At 41.5% G+C, this 16,220-nt stretch overlaps 1 protein-coding gene across 1 annotated transcript in view; it reads left to right on the top strand.

The window, feature by feature from the left end:
- The first annotated feature begins 315 nt into the window (after positions 1-315).
- LOC140203292 (cadherin-related family member 3-like) overlaps positions 316-16,220 on the top strand; it is a 76,878-nt gene continuing 60,973 nt past the window's right edge. The window contains exons 1-3 of the mRNA XM_072269305.1: positions 316-419; positions 3,044-3,240; positions 6,764-6,929. Coding sequence (XP_072125406.1) covers positions 353-419; positions 3,044-3,240; positions 6,764-6,929 — 430 coding nt within the window. The 5' untranslated portion in view covers positions 316-352. The remainder of the gene's footprint in view (positions 420-3,043; positions 3,241-6,763; positions 6,930-16,220) is intronic.

The following is a 16,220-nucleotide window of genomic DNA, read 5'->3' on the forward strand; positions in this document are numbered from 1 at the left end:
TTTTAGTGGGGTCTATTGGGTTTCTTTGTTTTGTGGCTGCCTGTAAGGAGATGAATCTCTAGGAGGCATAAAATATACACTGAAAATAAGTGTACTTTGAACTTTTGAACAGCACCGATGAACGGTAAAACTAACATAAAGGAATTGAAAAGTGGCCAAGCTCATGGAGAACTGACTCCCTGATTAGGTCCTGTGGTTCACTGGGCTCACCCATGAATTAATTCAGACCAAATAAATGGGCCAAAAAGTCAGCACAACTCACAGGTTACTGGGGTTACTTCAGAGTTTCAGAGCAACCATCTCCAACACAAACACAAGGCAGAGGAAGTCTGGAGACCTGAGAATATTAACCATGAGCACTATTGCTAATTTCTTTATATTGTTCCTCGTTGTTAACTGCTATGTAGGAGAAATGCCAGGTAAGTTCCTTTCTGAGCTTTGCAACTATATTTTTTAATTTAAAATCTTCTAAAACCATTTTCCTTTTTTTTCCATTGAAATCTCTGCTGACCTTAATCAAGTCACTGTAAGTCACCAGCACTCAAGCTTGCTGCTGTTTGAGTGGTAGCCTGATTTTATAATTCCAATCTTTGATTTTAAATCCTTCCTTGAACTTGTTCAACTCAGTAAATTCATTCAGCCCTATAATTCCCATGATTTCTGTGCTGACTTAATGATAGCCTTTGGTTCATCCCCGATTTTAATTGACATTTGTGCTTTCAGCTGTCTGGGATTGAAGTTGTGAACTCGTTTCCTCAAACCCTCCATCTTGCTAGCATTTTCTCCGATAAAATATACATACCTCATTGAAAGGCTTTGTTTATATGTCCCATATCACGAAATGTAACTTGTTATAACTTTTTTTTCATGAAGTCCCTTGGTTTATTTTTACCCAGCTGAAAGCATTGAATCAAAATATTGTTGTGAATTCCACACTTGGAGAATTCATAAGGAAAATCAGAATGCAGTAGCTCCTTATTATTTATTTATAGATGATGGTTTCAACATAGAAATATACCTGCTCTCCACAATGGGTTCATAATGCTTGTACTTTGATGGGACAAGTATTAAAACTTGACAATATCAGCGGCGACCTGCACAGGCCAGTTCCAGTGCATAGTATGGTAGGCTACAGATGTGGTGGAAATCAATTTATCTTTACCGTTGGTTATAACAATTAATGCCAAATGTATCAATTAATGCATGAAATAACCTTTAGAGCAAACCATTATTCATGTGTAGATTTAAAACGTGTCAATTGTTAAGCTTTAATCCAGTTTATAAGTTAGATTTTATCCAATTGTGGGCTGGTCACAAAACTACACAGTTGACTGCTGGGATAAATATCCTAGTCATTTGAACATGGCTGCACTGAAGGGGGGAAAAAACCAACTTCTCATGATAAGCAACACACAAAATGCTGGAGGAACTTAGCAAGTCAACCAGCATCTATGGAAATGAATAAACAGTTGACGTTTTGGGCTGAGACCCTGCTTCAGGACTGGAAAGGAAGGGGGAAGATGCCATTGTGCTAAAACTACAGTCAGTAAACGGAAATACGGCGCTAGCCAAATTTAACATCTAGCAAAAGAGTCAAAGTCATCAAACAGGAATGCTCAGTCAACCTGTTAGATAATGCAGTGTCCTGCAGACAAGAGACCAAGCTGCATAGGAAATTTATCATACAATGCAAAATACCCTGACGATTCCTGCCTAAAGGCAGTGCTCTCCTCTGCACTGACGATTGGAAACCTGCTCTTCCAAAGATTATAAGAATCATACAGATTCTGACATTCTGTGTAAGGAAATTTAATCACTATTAAGAATTTATCAACATCTTGGAAAAGAGAAAGGCTGCACAAACACAAAGAAAATACACGACGAGCATTTATTAGAAACCTGGAAGGAATTAAAGAGCTGTGATAGAAAACAATCTACTGGAAGAATTCAATGGGTCAAGCCGCATTGGAGGAGGAAAGAAATAGCTGATATTTTGGGTCAAAACCCTGAATCGGGATGTTCGTCGATCCGCTGAGTTCCTCCATCAGATTGATTTTATGCTTCAGATTCAGCATTTGTGGCCTCTTGTGTCTTAAAAGCGCTGTGGTATCTTACTGGAATCTGTTCCCTGCACCAGTTGACAATGGGAAATGTTAATAAATGTCACTATATCTTATGAGAGCGCAGATAGGATGCCTTCCTTGTAGCAAGCAATAAGCTTTGAATCAGAATGCTTTGGAGTAATTTGTAAGAGTTAAAAAATGCAGGCTTGATGACAGCTATTCCTTCCATAATTAGTGTGGTGAAAATGAGATTAGTATTGGAAGTACACCATCTTGTTTTTCAGAAGGTAAAATCAACCACCCTTACTAAACCTCTCTACCACTTCTCTTCTGACAGTTCTCTTTGACTAAGATTCAAGGATTCCTTTCAAGTATCCACTGTTTTGTTTCAGATCAGAAGTTTTGCATTATGATGTTTCACTTTGTAGAAAGAAGCTTTCTAAGTACTTACCATCGTGGATGCATTGAAGACTTAACAGATGCTGTAATAAAGAGACTGACAAACTTCAAACTTTGGTCTGTACTTCAAAAACATATTTGTCCAAGGTTAAGTAGAAATCAGAATGTAAGCAGCAAACACACTGGTAGCATTAGTCAGATAATAATTTTTTTACACAATGCAGAATATGTATATAATCAATAGGGTACTGGGAAAGTATAGAAGTATAGTTTTTGGCAGAGTATATGCATTTGTAAACCATTGCGACTAAGTTCTTGCAGCAAGAAAGCAGCAATTTGGCCCAAATAGTCTCAAACCTGTGTTAATGCTGCACTTGAAATAATTGGACAATTTAGTCAATTTTTACAAAACACACCTTATCCCTAAGCAAAATGTTTTTTGTTTTGCTGGTCAGCGTGCCAGCATGGATACCATAATCTATTTAAAATACTGATGATTCAATTAATGTTAACAACTACACCAATGCTGAGTAAAGTAAGTGTAATGATATGTTTTTCTCAATTTTCCCGTTTCTCATGAGGTGTCAGTGGATTTATCAAAATTCTTCATCTACCTGCAACTGTAAAAACAGAAGAAGGAACACCTGCCGGAGTCTCTATCTTTAACTTTTCTGTGAACTCGACAATTAAAGATGTATCACTAGCTGCCAAAATAGCAGACAGCAATCCAGTCAACAACTTTTTTGCTGTCTCTGTAATGCTTGGTCTACAGTTGGAAGTAAGGAACTATTTTTAAAAGTACTTTTACACGAGATACTACAAGTGATGAAAGTCAGGAGTAAATTGATTTTAAAAAATTGTTATAAAAACATAGAAACATAGAAAACCTACAGCACAATACAGGCCCTTCCGCCCACAAAGCTGTGCTGAACATGTCCTTGCCTTAGAACTACCTAGACTTACCCACAGCCCTCTATTTTACTAAGCTCCATGTAGCCATCCAGGAGTCTCTTAAAAGACCCTATCGTTTCCGCCTCCACCACCGCTGCTGGCAGCCCATTCCACGCACTCACCACACTCTGCATAAAAAACTTACCCCTGACATCTCCTCTGTACCTACTGCCAAGCACCTTAAAACTATGCCCTCGCTGTCTTGCATTCTTTATGCTGGGACCAGGTTAAGTCTTCAGAGATCTTGACAGCCAGGAACTTGAAAATGTTCAGGCTCTCCACTTCTGATACCTCTATGAGGATTGGTGTGTGTTCCTTCATTTTACCCTTTCTGAAATCCACAATCAGCTCTTTCATCCTACTGACGATGAGCGCAAGGTTGTTGCTGTGACACCACTCCACTTGTTGGCAAATCTCGCGCCTGTACACCCTCTCACAACCACCTGAGATTCTACCAACAATGGTTGTATCACCAGCAAACTTATAGATGGTATTTGAGCTATGCCTAGCCACACAGTCATGGGTTTAGACAGAGTAGAGCAGTGGGCTAAGCATACACCCCTGAGGTGCACCAGTGTTGATCGTCAACGAGGAGGAGATATAATAACCAATCCGCACAGATTGTAGTTTTCAGGTTAGGAAGTCGAGGATCCAATTGCAGAGGGAGATACAGAGGCCCAGGTTCTGTAACTTCTCAATCAGGATGTGTGAGAATGATGGTGTTAAATGCTGAGCTATAGTTGATGAACAGCATCCTGACATAGGTGTTTGTCTAGGTGGTCTAAGGCCGTGTGAAGAACCATTGAGATTGCATCTGCCATTGACCTATTGTGGCAATAGGTAAATTGCAATGGGTCCAGTACCTTGCTGAGGCAGGAGTTCAGTCTAGCCGTGACCAACCTCTCAAAGCATTTCATCAATGTACTGTTGATGTGAGTGCAACTGGGCAATAGTCATTAAGGCAACTCACATTATTCTTCTTAGGCACTGGTATAATTGTTGCCTTTTTGAAGCAAGTGGGAACTTTTGCCCGTAGCAGTGAGAAGTTGAAAATGTCCTTGAATACTCCCACCAGTTGGTTGGCACAAGTTTTCAGAGCCTTCCCAGGTACTCCATCGGAACTATCTGCCTTGCAAGGGCTCACCCTCTTTAAAGACAGTCTAACATCAGCCTCTGAGACAGAGATCACAGGGTCACCGGGTGCAGCAGGGATCTTCACAGCTGTAGTTGTGTTCTCCCTTTTTTAAAAATTATTGACAACAGTGTCTATCACTGGATATACACCACTCACAAAATGCATTATAGTGTTTTGGAGCTAATTCCAGGATCTCTCTTTCACAATAATGCCTTGGTGATAAAAGTCAGGACACTGGCCAATCTACAAAAGGCAATTTCATAGCAATGTCAGAAGTACCTCGGAGGTACTTAATGAATACTTTGCTTCAGTATTCACCAGGGAAAAAGACCTTGGCAATTTTGGGGATGACTGACAGTGGACTGAAACTCTTGGGCGTATAGACATTAAGAAAAAGTATGTGCTGGAGCTTCTAAAAAAATATTAAGTTAGATAAGTCACCAGGACCAGATGAGATATACCCCAGACTACTGTAGGAAGTGAGGGAGGAGATTGCTGAGCCTCTTGTGATGATCTTTGCGTCATCAATAGGGACAGGAGAAGTATCGGAGAATTGGAGGGTTGCAAATGTTGATCCCTTGTCCAAGAAAGGGAGTAGAGATAATCCAGGAAATTATAGACCAGTGAGTCTGACTTCAGTGGTGGGCAAGTTGTTGGAGAAATCCTGAGAGGCAGGATTTATGAGCATTTGGAGAGACATAATCTGATTTGGGGCAGTCAGCATGGCTTTGTCAAGGGCAGTTCATGCTTTACGAGCCTGATTGAACTCTTTGAGGATGTAACAAAACGCATTGATGAAGAAAGAGCAGTGGATGTAGTGTATATATGTTTCAGTAAGGCATTTGATAAGGTTCCCCATGCGAGGCTCCTTCAAAAAGTAAGGAGGCATGGGATCCAAGGAGACCTTGCTTTGTGGATCCAGAATTGGTTTGCTCACAGAAGGCAAAGGCTGGTTGTAGATGCTTTGTATTCTGCATGGAGATTGGTGACCAGTGGTGTTTCGCAGGGATCTGTTCTCGGACCCCTCCTCTTTGTGATTTTTATAAGTGACCTGGATGAAGAAGTTGAAGGGTGGGTTAGTAAGTTTACTGATGACACAAAGGCTGGGGGTGTTGTGGATAGTCTGGAGGGCTGTCAGAGGTTACAGCAGGACATTGATAGGATGCAGAACTGGGCTGAGAAGTGGAAGATGGACTTCAACTCAGATAAGTGTGAAGTGGTTCATTTTGGTGGGTGCAATTTGAAGGCAGGATACAGTATAAATGGTAAGACTCTTGGCAGTTTGGAGGATCTGAGAGAACTTGGGGTCCATGTTGATAGGACACTCAAAGCTGCTGTGCATGTTGACAGTGTTGTTAAGAAGGCGTATGATGTGTTGGCCTTCATCAACCATGGGATTGAGTCCAAGCTCCGTGAGGTAATGTTACAGCTATATAGGACCCTGGTCAGACCCCACTTGGAATGCTGTGTTTAGGTCTGGTAGCCTCACTACAGGAAGGATGTGGAAACTATAGAAAGGGTGCAGAGAAGATTTACAAGGATGTTGCCTGGATTGGGGGGCATACCTTATGAGAATAGGTTGAGTGTACTTGGCCATTTCTACTTGAAGCGACGGAGGATAACAGGTGATCTAATAGAGGTGTATAAGATGATGGGGGCATTGATCATGCGGATAGCCAAAGGCTCTTCCCCAGGGCTGAAATGGCTAACACAAGGGGTCATAATTTTCAGGTGCTTGGAAGTACAGAAGGGATGTCAGGGGTAAGTTTTTCACACAGAGTGGTGGGTGCGTGGAATGCACTGCCCGCGGCGGTGGTGGAATCAGATACAATAGGGTCTTTTAAGAGACTCTTAGATAGGTACATGGAAAATAGAGAGCTCTGCAGTAGGGAAATTCTAGGCAGAGTCTAGAGTGGGTTACATGGTTGGCACAACATTGTGGGCCGAAGGGCCTGTAATGAGCTGTAAATTTCTATGTTCTATGTTCTATGAAATTCTGTGGGAATGTCATAACAGCTACAATGGTCAAATTGCTTTATTCTTACTTCAAGCCTTCCACCTAGTAAATCAGATTAAATTCACTTTTAGTTAAACTATGTAAAATGACCTCGAAGTTGTCGATGAGCTGCCTTCAAAATGCAAATTCTAACACTTAATTCAGTTCACTCCCAGTGAGCTACATGCGATTTAAAAAAAACATTTCCACTTGTTACAGGTGACAGTGTCACAAAATCCTGGACTGGACTACGAAACTCAGTCCACTTACGACTTACTGATCTTCGTTAAAGATAATAAGGGGAACACAGACTTTCAAACACTTACAGTTTTATTAGTTGATGTTAATGAGCCCCCAAGATTCCTGGATAATCTGGCAAATGGAGGTAGGTTGAGCAATTTTGACAACAAGGAAATGCGGAGTTCAAAGTTGCCAATCATGCAAGACAGGTACTTACAACATTTTTTCTAGGACATTTGAAGAACACGGCATTAAAGATATGAGGGAAGATTTTTGCATGAAAAAAGAACATCTTGCATTTATTTAGTACTTTTAGGAATCTCAGAGCGTTTCAGAGCTGAAGGAGTTTGGTCAATGCTGTAAGGTGGCGGACAATTTGCTCATGACAAGCAACGGGGTATTGCACAAATAATCTGTTTTAGCACTGTTGACTGGGTGTTAATATTTGATCTAGGTGCCAGAAAGAATTCTTCCACAACATTGGACAGGTGACCAGTGAAGTCCGAGATCCAGGCTCCATCTGACAGATGAATGAGTGGAAATGGGTGTCTGAGGTCGCCCAACAATTTTGGATCATAGCTATAAAGAACCAGCTAGGACAAGTGAGGAAAGAGGGGTGGCTGAAACTGATTGGAAGATTGGACAGAGAGTTAATGTAGGATGATTGGCTGATAAAGATCCAGACTAGCAATATCCTAATCATTAAAGTACAGTTCCGACCCACAGCTGCCAAATTGGTAGCACCCAGTTTGTGGGGTGGGAGATTGCTCTTGGTTGCTGCTTGAAATAGAAGTTTTGGGTACTTCAGGTACCAAGTGACAGACTTCTGTGAACGTTACAGTGAGCAAATTACCCAGGTCGACAGCTTAGGGAGGCTACCAATCTTAATTAGAGATTGCAGCGCTCCATCACTTGGCCAGCTGATAATTGGTCAAAGTGAACTTTAAAGCAATAAAACTCTTCAGATTTGCAAGCTGCACTTATTTCCACAGTGAAATGTGATCTGTGTTTCAGTGTTTCAAGTTGCTATTGATCCTGTGATTTCTGTGGAGCATTTCGGCTAAAATTCAGTTCTACATTGTGGGAGTGACAGCTCTCCAAAAATATTTCATTGGCAGTGAAAAGCTATCAAACATGTGGTGGTTGTGAGAGGTGCTACATCATTCTTCCAAAAGGAAACTAAGACCAATATAGCCTGCAAAATTTTAAGAGTTTTGAAAGTACGGAAAATTTGTGGAAAATAACTGGAAGCACTCAAGGAAAATAAAATAGGATTAATGCACAACTGTCCTTAATGGTTTGCAGTAAATCAGTTAACTCAAGGGCCTGTTTCCTAGCCATATGGCTTTATGACCCTCTCTCCAATTATTCTACCTAAGCTTAGGTCAAAGTTCAAAGTAAATTTATTATCAGAGTAAATTTGTTATCAGAGTATATACATATCACCACGTATATCCCTGAGATTCTTTTTCTGCAGTCATACTTGGTGCCACACATTATCATGAGCTGGGGGTAGGGTTTGGGGTAGGGTGAGACCCAAAAATCCATATTTGGAAAGAACGTGCACCAATTAATGGAAGACAAAGAAGGAAAGTGAATGTGTCTAGGTCTCCTTTCTTCCTTAGAGAAGGTAGAAGAGGACCCTTATTTGGTATGAAGTTCAGAAGAGAACTACAGCCATTAATTGTTTCCTGCTTATTCACCAGCCAATTGACTGCTCCAATTTGGTTAATGATTCGGTTTATAGTAGGAAGTAGATCCATTACCTTCAGTTTTGCTCAGTGCAAAATTTCAATTTCACCCAAGGGTTTGTAAAATTGAAAGCTAAAGTTCCCAGTCCTGATCGGAGATCAAATGGAGAAGACCATGGGGGAAAATATAGGTCTTTTTATGCATGGCTTCCTCAATTTTATTTGTGGGTTCATGGCAGGTAACACTTTCAGTTTAGTTCAGGTGAAGTGTGTGGAGATTTTTAATATAAGAATCTACGTCTATTCTCTTGGAAGAATTGATAAGATCTCAGGGCAGCAATTGAAAGGGCATCAAGAAAGTACTCGGGTGTTCTTTTATGCATCAATCAACATTACGAGAAATAGATTAGTTGATCATCCTTTATTTGTGGGGACTGATGACTGATATGTGCACATTATCTGTTAAACATGTAAGTTATTATACTTCACAAAGTTCCTCATTGGCTGTAGAGTGCTTTGTGACATTCTGGATTGTGAAAGATGGGAGGCAAATACATTAATTACTTTTACATGGACTCTGGATGGATCAGGCCTTGTATACTGAATGTGCTTTTACCTTTTGAGGGCATTATGCTCTGGTAGGCCAATGGTAGAAATAACTTCCAATCCAGTATTGTTTCCCTGAACAAATTGATTACTAGTCAGAGATAACATTGGTGCGTACTTGGCTTTGGTATCAGTAAGTGGTTCTGGAGTTGCACTGTGAAATAAAAGTTCCTCCTGTTTAAGGAATCTCACTTTATAATCTTTTGAATTATATTACCAGTTAATTTCAAGTTTTTTCTTCTTTTAATGTATTTTTTAAAGGAGAGGTCAAGATTAGAAATTGTGATTTGTGTGCAGTTAATTTTTGTCACACTTTCTTATAGCTGGAAATCCCAGCCTCTGAAAAATGTTTCCATCTGTTCATCATCCAAGCACTTAACCTACTGAGTTTCCTGTCCCTCCCAAACTGGTTCCATCTGCCCATCACTCCTCCCTTGTCTCATTCCAAAGATCATTCCCTTACTTATTAGACTCCAGCCTCTGCAGACTCTATGTCTCCAGTAATCACCTTTCACCCGCCATCTCTAACCCCCTTCCCCTCGCCTGGCTCCCTTGCTCCCTTGTTTCTCCGACCTGTTTCTTCCCTTTCTCCCACCAGCTGCAGCCCTTCTCTTCACCTACCTGGCTCCATCTGACCATCATCTAGCCCCTTCCCCTATCTCGCCCAGTTCCACCTACTTTCTGCCAGCCCTCGCCTCACCCCTCCCCCTCACCTCTTTATAGTAGTCGTCTCTACTCTACGCTCTCCGTCCAGATACAGGGCCTTGAAAACCTCTTTGTCTCACCAGAGCAACGTGACCTACTGAGTTCCTCCAGCAGTTCTTGCTTGTTCCACAAGACAGTATGAGATCAGAAAAAAAACGTGTTTTTTTTTAGCCATTAGTCAGTGTGAATGATCTTGTGATTAGTCTTGGCTTTATGCTGAATTATTTACTTGCCTGCGTGTTTAAATATTTTGTTGCAGCTACAAGACAAAGTCAGTATTTATTTGTCCTGCACCTTATTTCCAAGATATCTTGCTCTCCTCCCCTCCTTTCAACCATGTGTTTTCCTTCTGTTTGTTTTCACTGTTGTCCTTCCTGTTGTGTAGACACTTACAGTTTTAACGTTCCAGGGACCTAACAGTTGACTGGCTTCAACAGAAGTAAACAGTATAAAATAAATAAACAGAGATAACTGCACTCACTCAACCCATCATTGAAATGTTCCCACTATCAATGATCTCACTTTAAAACTCTTTATCTCATGATCTCATTACTTATTGCTATTTATTTACATTTGCATTTGCACAGTTTGTTCTCTTCTGCACTCTGGTTGATCTTTCGTTGATCCTGTTGTAGTTACCAGTCTACAGATTTACTGAGTATGCCCACAAGAAAATGAATCTCATGGTCGTATATGGTGACATATATGTACTTTGATAATAAAATTTACTTTGAACTTTAAGCGAAAGATATTTACAATGAAACACTTCTAGGTGCATTTTGAAAATATGCACGCTTTCAACGTGGCTGCTTGGTTCCAGATCTATACGGAGCGATTCCTAGTGCAGGAGCACTGAAAATGCAGTGCAGATTGTGAAATTTCATCATACATGTGTCATGCATCAACACATGCATGTTCCTAACCTCTCTGTAATTCTAGCTCGTTCCACCTCAAAGAATGTTTGCCTGCCACCTCTTTATTTCTTTCTTATTTTTCTTTAATAATCAAGCAACACAATAACCAGATTATCCAACGTTTAGTAACACATTACATACAAGAAGTTTAAAATTTCCTCAACTGCCCTACAATTTCACCTATCAGAGAACTTCCCTTTGTTACACCCCATCCCCTCCCCATATCTTCTCTGCTACCCTGTTTAACTTATTCCTCGTTCTCAGTTCTAATGAAGAGTCCCAAAACTGAGATATTAACTTTCTGTTTTTCCACAGGTGCCTTTTGACCTGCTGAGTTTTTTCAGCATTTCCTAGTTCCCCTTCAAATTTCACTTATGATACCTGTGGTGTTAGCCCAGAGCAGACATTTTCATTAATATTTGCCACCATTCCCCCATTTAGTTGTCATGGTATTCAAGATTCCTGCTTATGCATTTTGGAAAGTGGAAGAAGACTTGAACTTGTTAGTGACTTGCCACCAGTCTTTTCCTGACTATACTCTTTTATTAGCCTATTTAAGGTCCAGTTTTAGCAGTTCCCCAGCAAATGAGCTCAGGATCTGCTCACAGAACAGGCACAAGTATAGTCTGCACATTCATTTAAATGTAGGACAATGGACAATCAGGACGAAGGGTCTCGGCCCGAAATGTTGACTGCACCTCTTCCTATAGATGCTGCCTGGCCTGCTGCGTTCACCAGCATTTTTTATGAGTGTTGAGTGCAAAGTACAGATGTGCAATGAAACCATATACTCAAGGAGGCATTGTAGAGTCTTATAGCCACGGGGAGAAAGGATCTCCTGTGGTGTTCAGTGGTGCACCTCAGTGGAATCAGTCTATTACTAAAGGTGCTCCTCTGTTTGTCCAGTATATCATGGAGGGGGTGAGAGGCGTAATGTTCCATAGCTTCTGCAGCATCCTCCTCTCAGACACAACCACCAGGGAAGCCAGTTCCACCCCCAGAACAGAACCAGCCTTCCCGACAAGCTTATCGATCTTCTTGGCGTCAGCTGTTCTCACCCTGCTGCCTCAGCAGACTACAGCATGGAACAGAATGCTGGCCACCACTGAGTCGTAGAACATCTGCAGCCTGGTACTGCAGACGTTGAATGACCAGAGTCTCCTCGGGAAGTGCAGTCAGTTCTGTCCTTTCCTGTACAGAACCCCTGTGTTTTCAATCCAGTCTAGTTTACTGTCCAGGTGAGTTCCCTGAAATTTGTAGTCCCAGATGGCTTTCACATCCGTTCCCTTGATGGAGATGGGAATTCAGGGTGTTTTCATCTTCCTGAGGTCCAGCACCAACTCCTTTGACTTAGTGATGTTGAGCTGCAGGTGATTCAGCCCACACCACCCAACAAAGTTGTTCACTCAGCCTCTTGAAAAGTATAATAATTTTAACGTTTCAAACGTTTCAACATAAATAGATTTTGTCTGCAATATCCAGAAACGTTCTACTCTTCTGACAAGTCTGACAGCTTGCTAAGCCTGGATTATGGTGGAGCAGACTATCAAAGATTTATTTCCCAAATACCATGAGATTGGAGCTTGGTCTTTTCTCCTCATGGGATTGCATGCAAGGTCCTGCAGCCTTCATTTAGGGGGTTAATAAAAGCGCATCTACAAAGCCAATGTTGGAGTGGGTCAGAGTTAGAGTGGGAGGCCTTGGGTCAATAGGCTTCAGCCAGACAGCAGGAGGCTAACAGTGCTGTATCATTTGGAATCATTTGTTTGAATGTGGAACTTGGGCTTGGGAAGTTGGAGCCAAAGGTAAAACAAGCTCGGTGAGAAGAGGCTGAATAAGTGATCTAGGTGAATGTGCAACTCCAAGGTGTCAGAGAGAAGGCTCAGGCAAGAATGAGTAAGCTGTCTGCAATCCCTTAATTCAGTGCGTGCAGTGAAAAGCTCCTCCTGTAAGATATGGGATGGCAAGGTACCTAACAGCCTCCCTGATGATTACATCTGCAGGAAGTGCATCCAACTTCGGCACCTGACTGACTGGATCAAGGAACTGGAGCTGGAGGTGGATGTACTCAGGACACTCTGGGAGGCTGAAAACCTCATAGATGTGGCTTTCACTGAGGTGGTCACACCCAGAGTGCAGGATTCAAATAGTAGATGGGTGAGCACCAGGAGAAAGGAATAAACAGTCAGTGGAAGGTTCCCTTGTGGCGATTCACCTCAAAAAATAAACAGGTATACCCTATTTGATACTGCTGAGGGGATGACCTATCAGGGCATGGCGGTAGCAGCCAGGCCAGTGGCACTGTGGCCAACTCTGAGGCTCAGCAGGGAAGCATAAACTCAGGCAGAGTGATAGTGATAAGATACTGGATAGTTAAGGTGACAAAAGGGAGATTCTGTGGCTGCGAAAGGGACAACAGGATGGTGGTGTGTTGCCTCCCAGGTGCCACGGTCCAGGATGTCACAGAACGGCTGCAGAATATTCTCAAGGGGGAGGCTGAGCAGCCAGAGGTCGCGGTGCACATTGGCACCAATGACAGAGGTAGAAAGGGGGAAGAGCAGGACCTCCAAGGTAGTAATCTTGCTGGTCAGGGCAGGAATAGGATGATAGTATAGATGAGTGCGTGAATGAGGATAAAGTGGGGGAATTTTCTTGGATGTGGAGGATATGGGTGAGGTCCTTAATGAGTACTTTACATCAGTATTCACTGAGGAGAAGGATGTGAAGGATAGGGAGATCAGTGTAGAGCGTATTGACATGCTATGGCATTTCAAGGTAAAGGAAGAGCTAGTATTGGGACTTGAAGGGCACTAAGTTGCACAAGTCCCCAGGGCCTGATGAAATATACCCTGGGTCAATGAAAGAGGCAAGAGACGAGATTTCTGGGGCCTGGACCAATATCTTCATGTCCTTTCTATCCACAGGTGAGGTCCCAGACTATCGGCGAGTAGCTAATGTGGTTCCACTATTCAAGAAGTGAACCAGGGATAGTGCTGGAAATTATAGAACAGAGTTTCACATCAACGGTAGGGAAGTTACTGGAGAGGATTCTTATGGATAGGACTCATGATCATCTGGAGAACCATGGCCTAGCTAGGTAGAGCCAACATTGCTTTGTGTAGGGCAAAATCATCTCCTCTTAACTTGAATGAGTTTTTTGACAAGGTGACGAGGGTGATTGATGAAGGTAGGGCTGTGGATATTGCCTACATGGACTTTAATAAGGCATTTGACGAGGTCCTTCATGGGAGGCTGATTGGGAAGATTAAGATACATGGGATCCATGGTGTTTGTATTTGGAACTGGCTTGCCCAGAGAAGAATCAGATTCAGGTTTATTATCACTGATATACGTTGTGAAATCTGTTGTTCTGTAGCAGCAGTACATTGCAATACATAGTCATAAGAAACAATAAGTATATATAAAAATAAATTAGTAAGTAGAGTGAAAAGAGAGGGAAAATATTGAGAAGTTTTCATGGGTTCATTATCCATTCAGAAATCTGACCACAGAGGGGAAGAAGCTGTTCCTGAAATATTTAGTGTGTGTCTTCAAGCTCTTGAACCTCCTCCTTGATGGTAGCAATAAGGGAATATGTCCTGGGTGATGCGAGTCCTTAATGATGGATGCCACCTTTTTGAGACATCGCCTTTTGAAGATGTCCTCGATGATGGAGAGGCCAGTGCCCATGATGGAGCTGGCTGAGTTTACAGCTTTCTGTAGCTTTTTCTGATCCTGTGCAGTTGCCCCAGTAATGCAGCCGGTTAGAACACTCTCCATGGTACAGCTGTAGAAATATGCAAGTGCCTTTGTTTGAAGGAGCTTATTCTAGCTGGAGGTCTGTGATTAGGAGTGATCTGCAGGGATTTGTACTGGCACCTCTGCTGGTTGTGGTGTACCTAAATTAACTGGATGAAAATGTAGTTGGGTGAGTTAGTAAGTTTGCAGATGATATGGAGACTAGTGGTGATGTGGAAAGCATAGAAGACTGGCAAAGAGTACAGTGGGATAAAGACCATTTGCAGATATGGCAGATGGAGCTTAACCCAGCCAAATGTGAAGTGTTTCCCCTTAGTATGTCAAATGTAAAGAGACAATACACTGTTAAGGGCAAGATCCTTAACATGTTGATGAGCAGAGGGATCTTGGGGTCCAAGTTCTTGGCTCACTGAAAGTGGCTACACAGGTTGATGGAGTGGTTAAGGTGGCATTTGGCATGCTTTTTCTTATTAGTCAAGGCCTTGAGTTCCAAAGTCAGGAAATTGTGTTGCAACTTTGTAAAACTCTGGAGTGGCAGAGGCTGAGGTGAGATCCAATATGAGAGGCATAGATAGAGAAGGCAGACAGCGTCTTTTCCCAAGGCTTGAAATGTCTAATACCAGAGGCCATGTTTTTAAGGTGAGAGGGGGTAATTTCAAAGGAGAAGTAAGGGGCAATTTTTTTCACACAGATTGGTGAGTGTCTGGAATACACTGTCTGCGGTGGTGGTAGAGATAGACACATTAGGAACCTCTTAGATGGGCACATGAATGTGAGAAAATGGAAAGGTATGGATATTGTACAGGCAGAATAGTTTAGATTAGTTTAGTTGGCCATTTTATTATTAAAGTAAACGGTTTTGAACAACATTGTGGGCTGAAGGGCCTGCTCTATGTTATTAAGGGAAAGCTCATACTTTCTACAAAGGTCAGTGCTAAGTGTGGGTTGCTGTCTGCTAACTGGATTGTTTTGGGTTTTTGAATGTATTCTTACCAAAATATTTAAATAATTCCTTCTTAACTTCCGGGGCTAATTTAGCTGCCAAATAAGATTATTATAATGCAACCCTATTCTTAAAATACTCCAAGTTTTCTTTGTCTGATATGAAATCTAAATTTGCAGCCATGTTATTAGTTTACCAGTCCATTTGAATCTTCCACAGTTTACAACCTCAAACATGAACTTGTTACCCATGGTCAGATGTTGTTCCTTTCTGCCACTTTGTTTGACACCAATAAAATGAAAAGAAACTACTCCAAATGTAATAAAAACAATTCTCATATCAAAGTCAAAGTGATTACCATTTCAAGAAATGCAACAATACAACAAGAATTGACATCCAAACTTATCTACTCCCATGCAACATTGCAACCACTCTGTTAAAGTACAAGTTTTGTGCAAAAAGCTTCTGATAACAAAAAAGATTATTTTAGTTGGTATAGGAAGAAGAATATTGATAGAACATAGAACATAGAAATCTACAGCACATTACAGGCCCTTCGGCCCTGTGTCAATCATATTGTAATCTACTCTAAAAACTGCCTAGAATTTCCCTAGCGCATAGCCCTCAATTTTTCTAAGTTCCATGTACTATGTTCCTAAGAGGCCTTTAAAAGACCCTGCTAAGTCAGGTTAATGCTTCTCTCCAGCCAGTAGTTCCATGGACAATTACTAAAAACAACATTGTGTAAGTCATTGCATTTCTGATTTTAATGTTTCTTGGGAAAACTGTTAATGTCTGGAATGCAATGGAGCTCAAAC

Source organism: Mobula birostris, chromosome 9 (assembly GCF_030028105.1).
Source record: "Mobula birostris isolate sMobBir1 chromosome 9, sMobBir1.hap1, whole genome shotgun sequence".
Lineage (NCBI taxonomy): Eukaryota > Metazoa > Chordata > Chondrichthyes > Myliobatiformes > Myliobatidae > Mobula > Mobula birostris.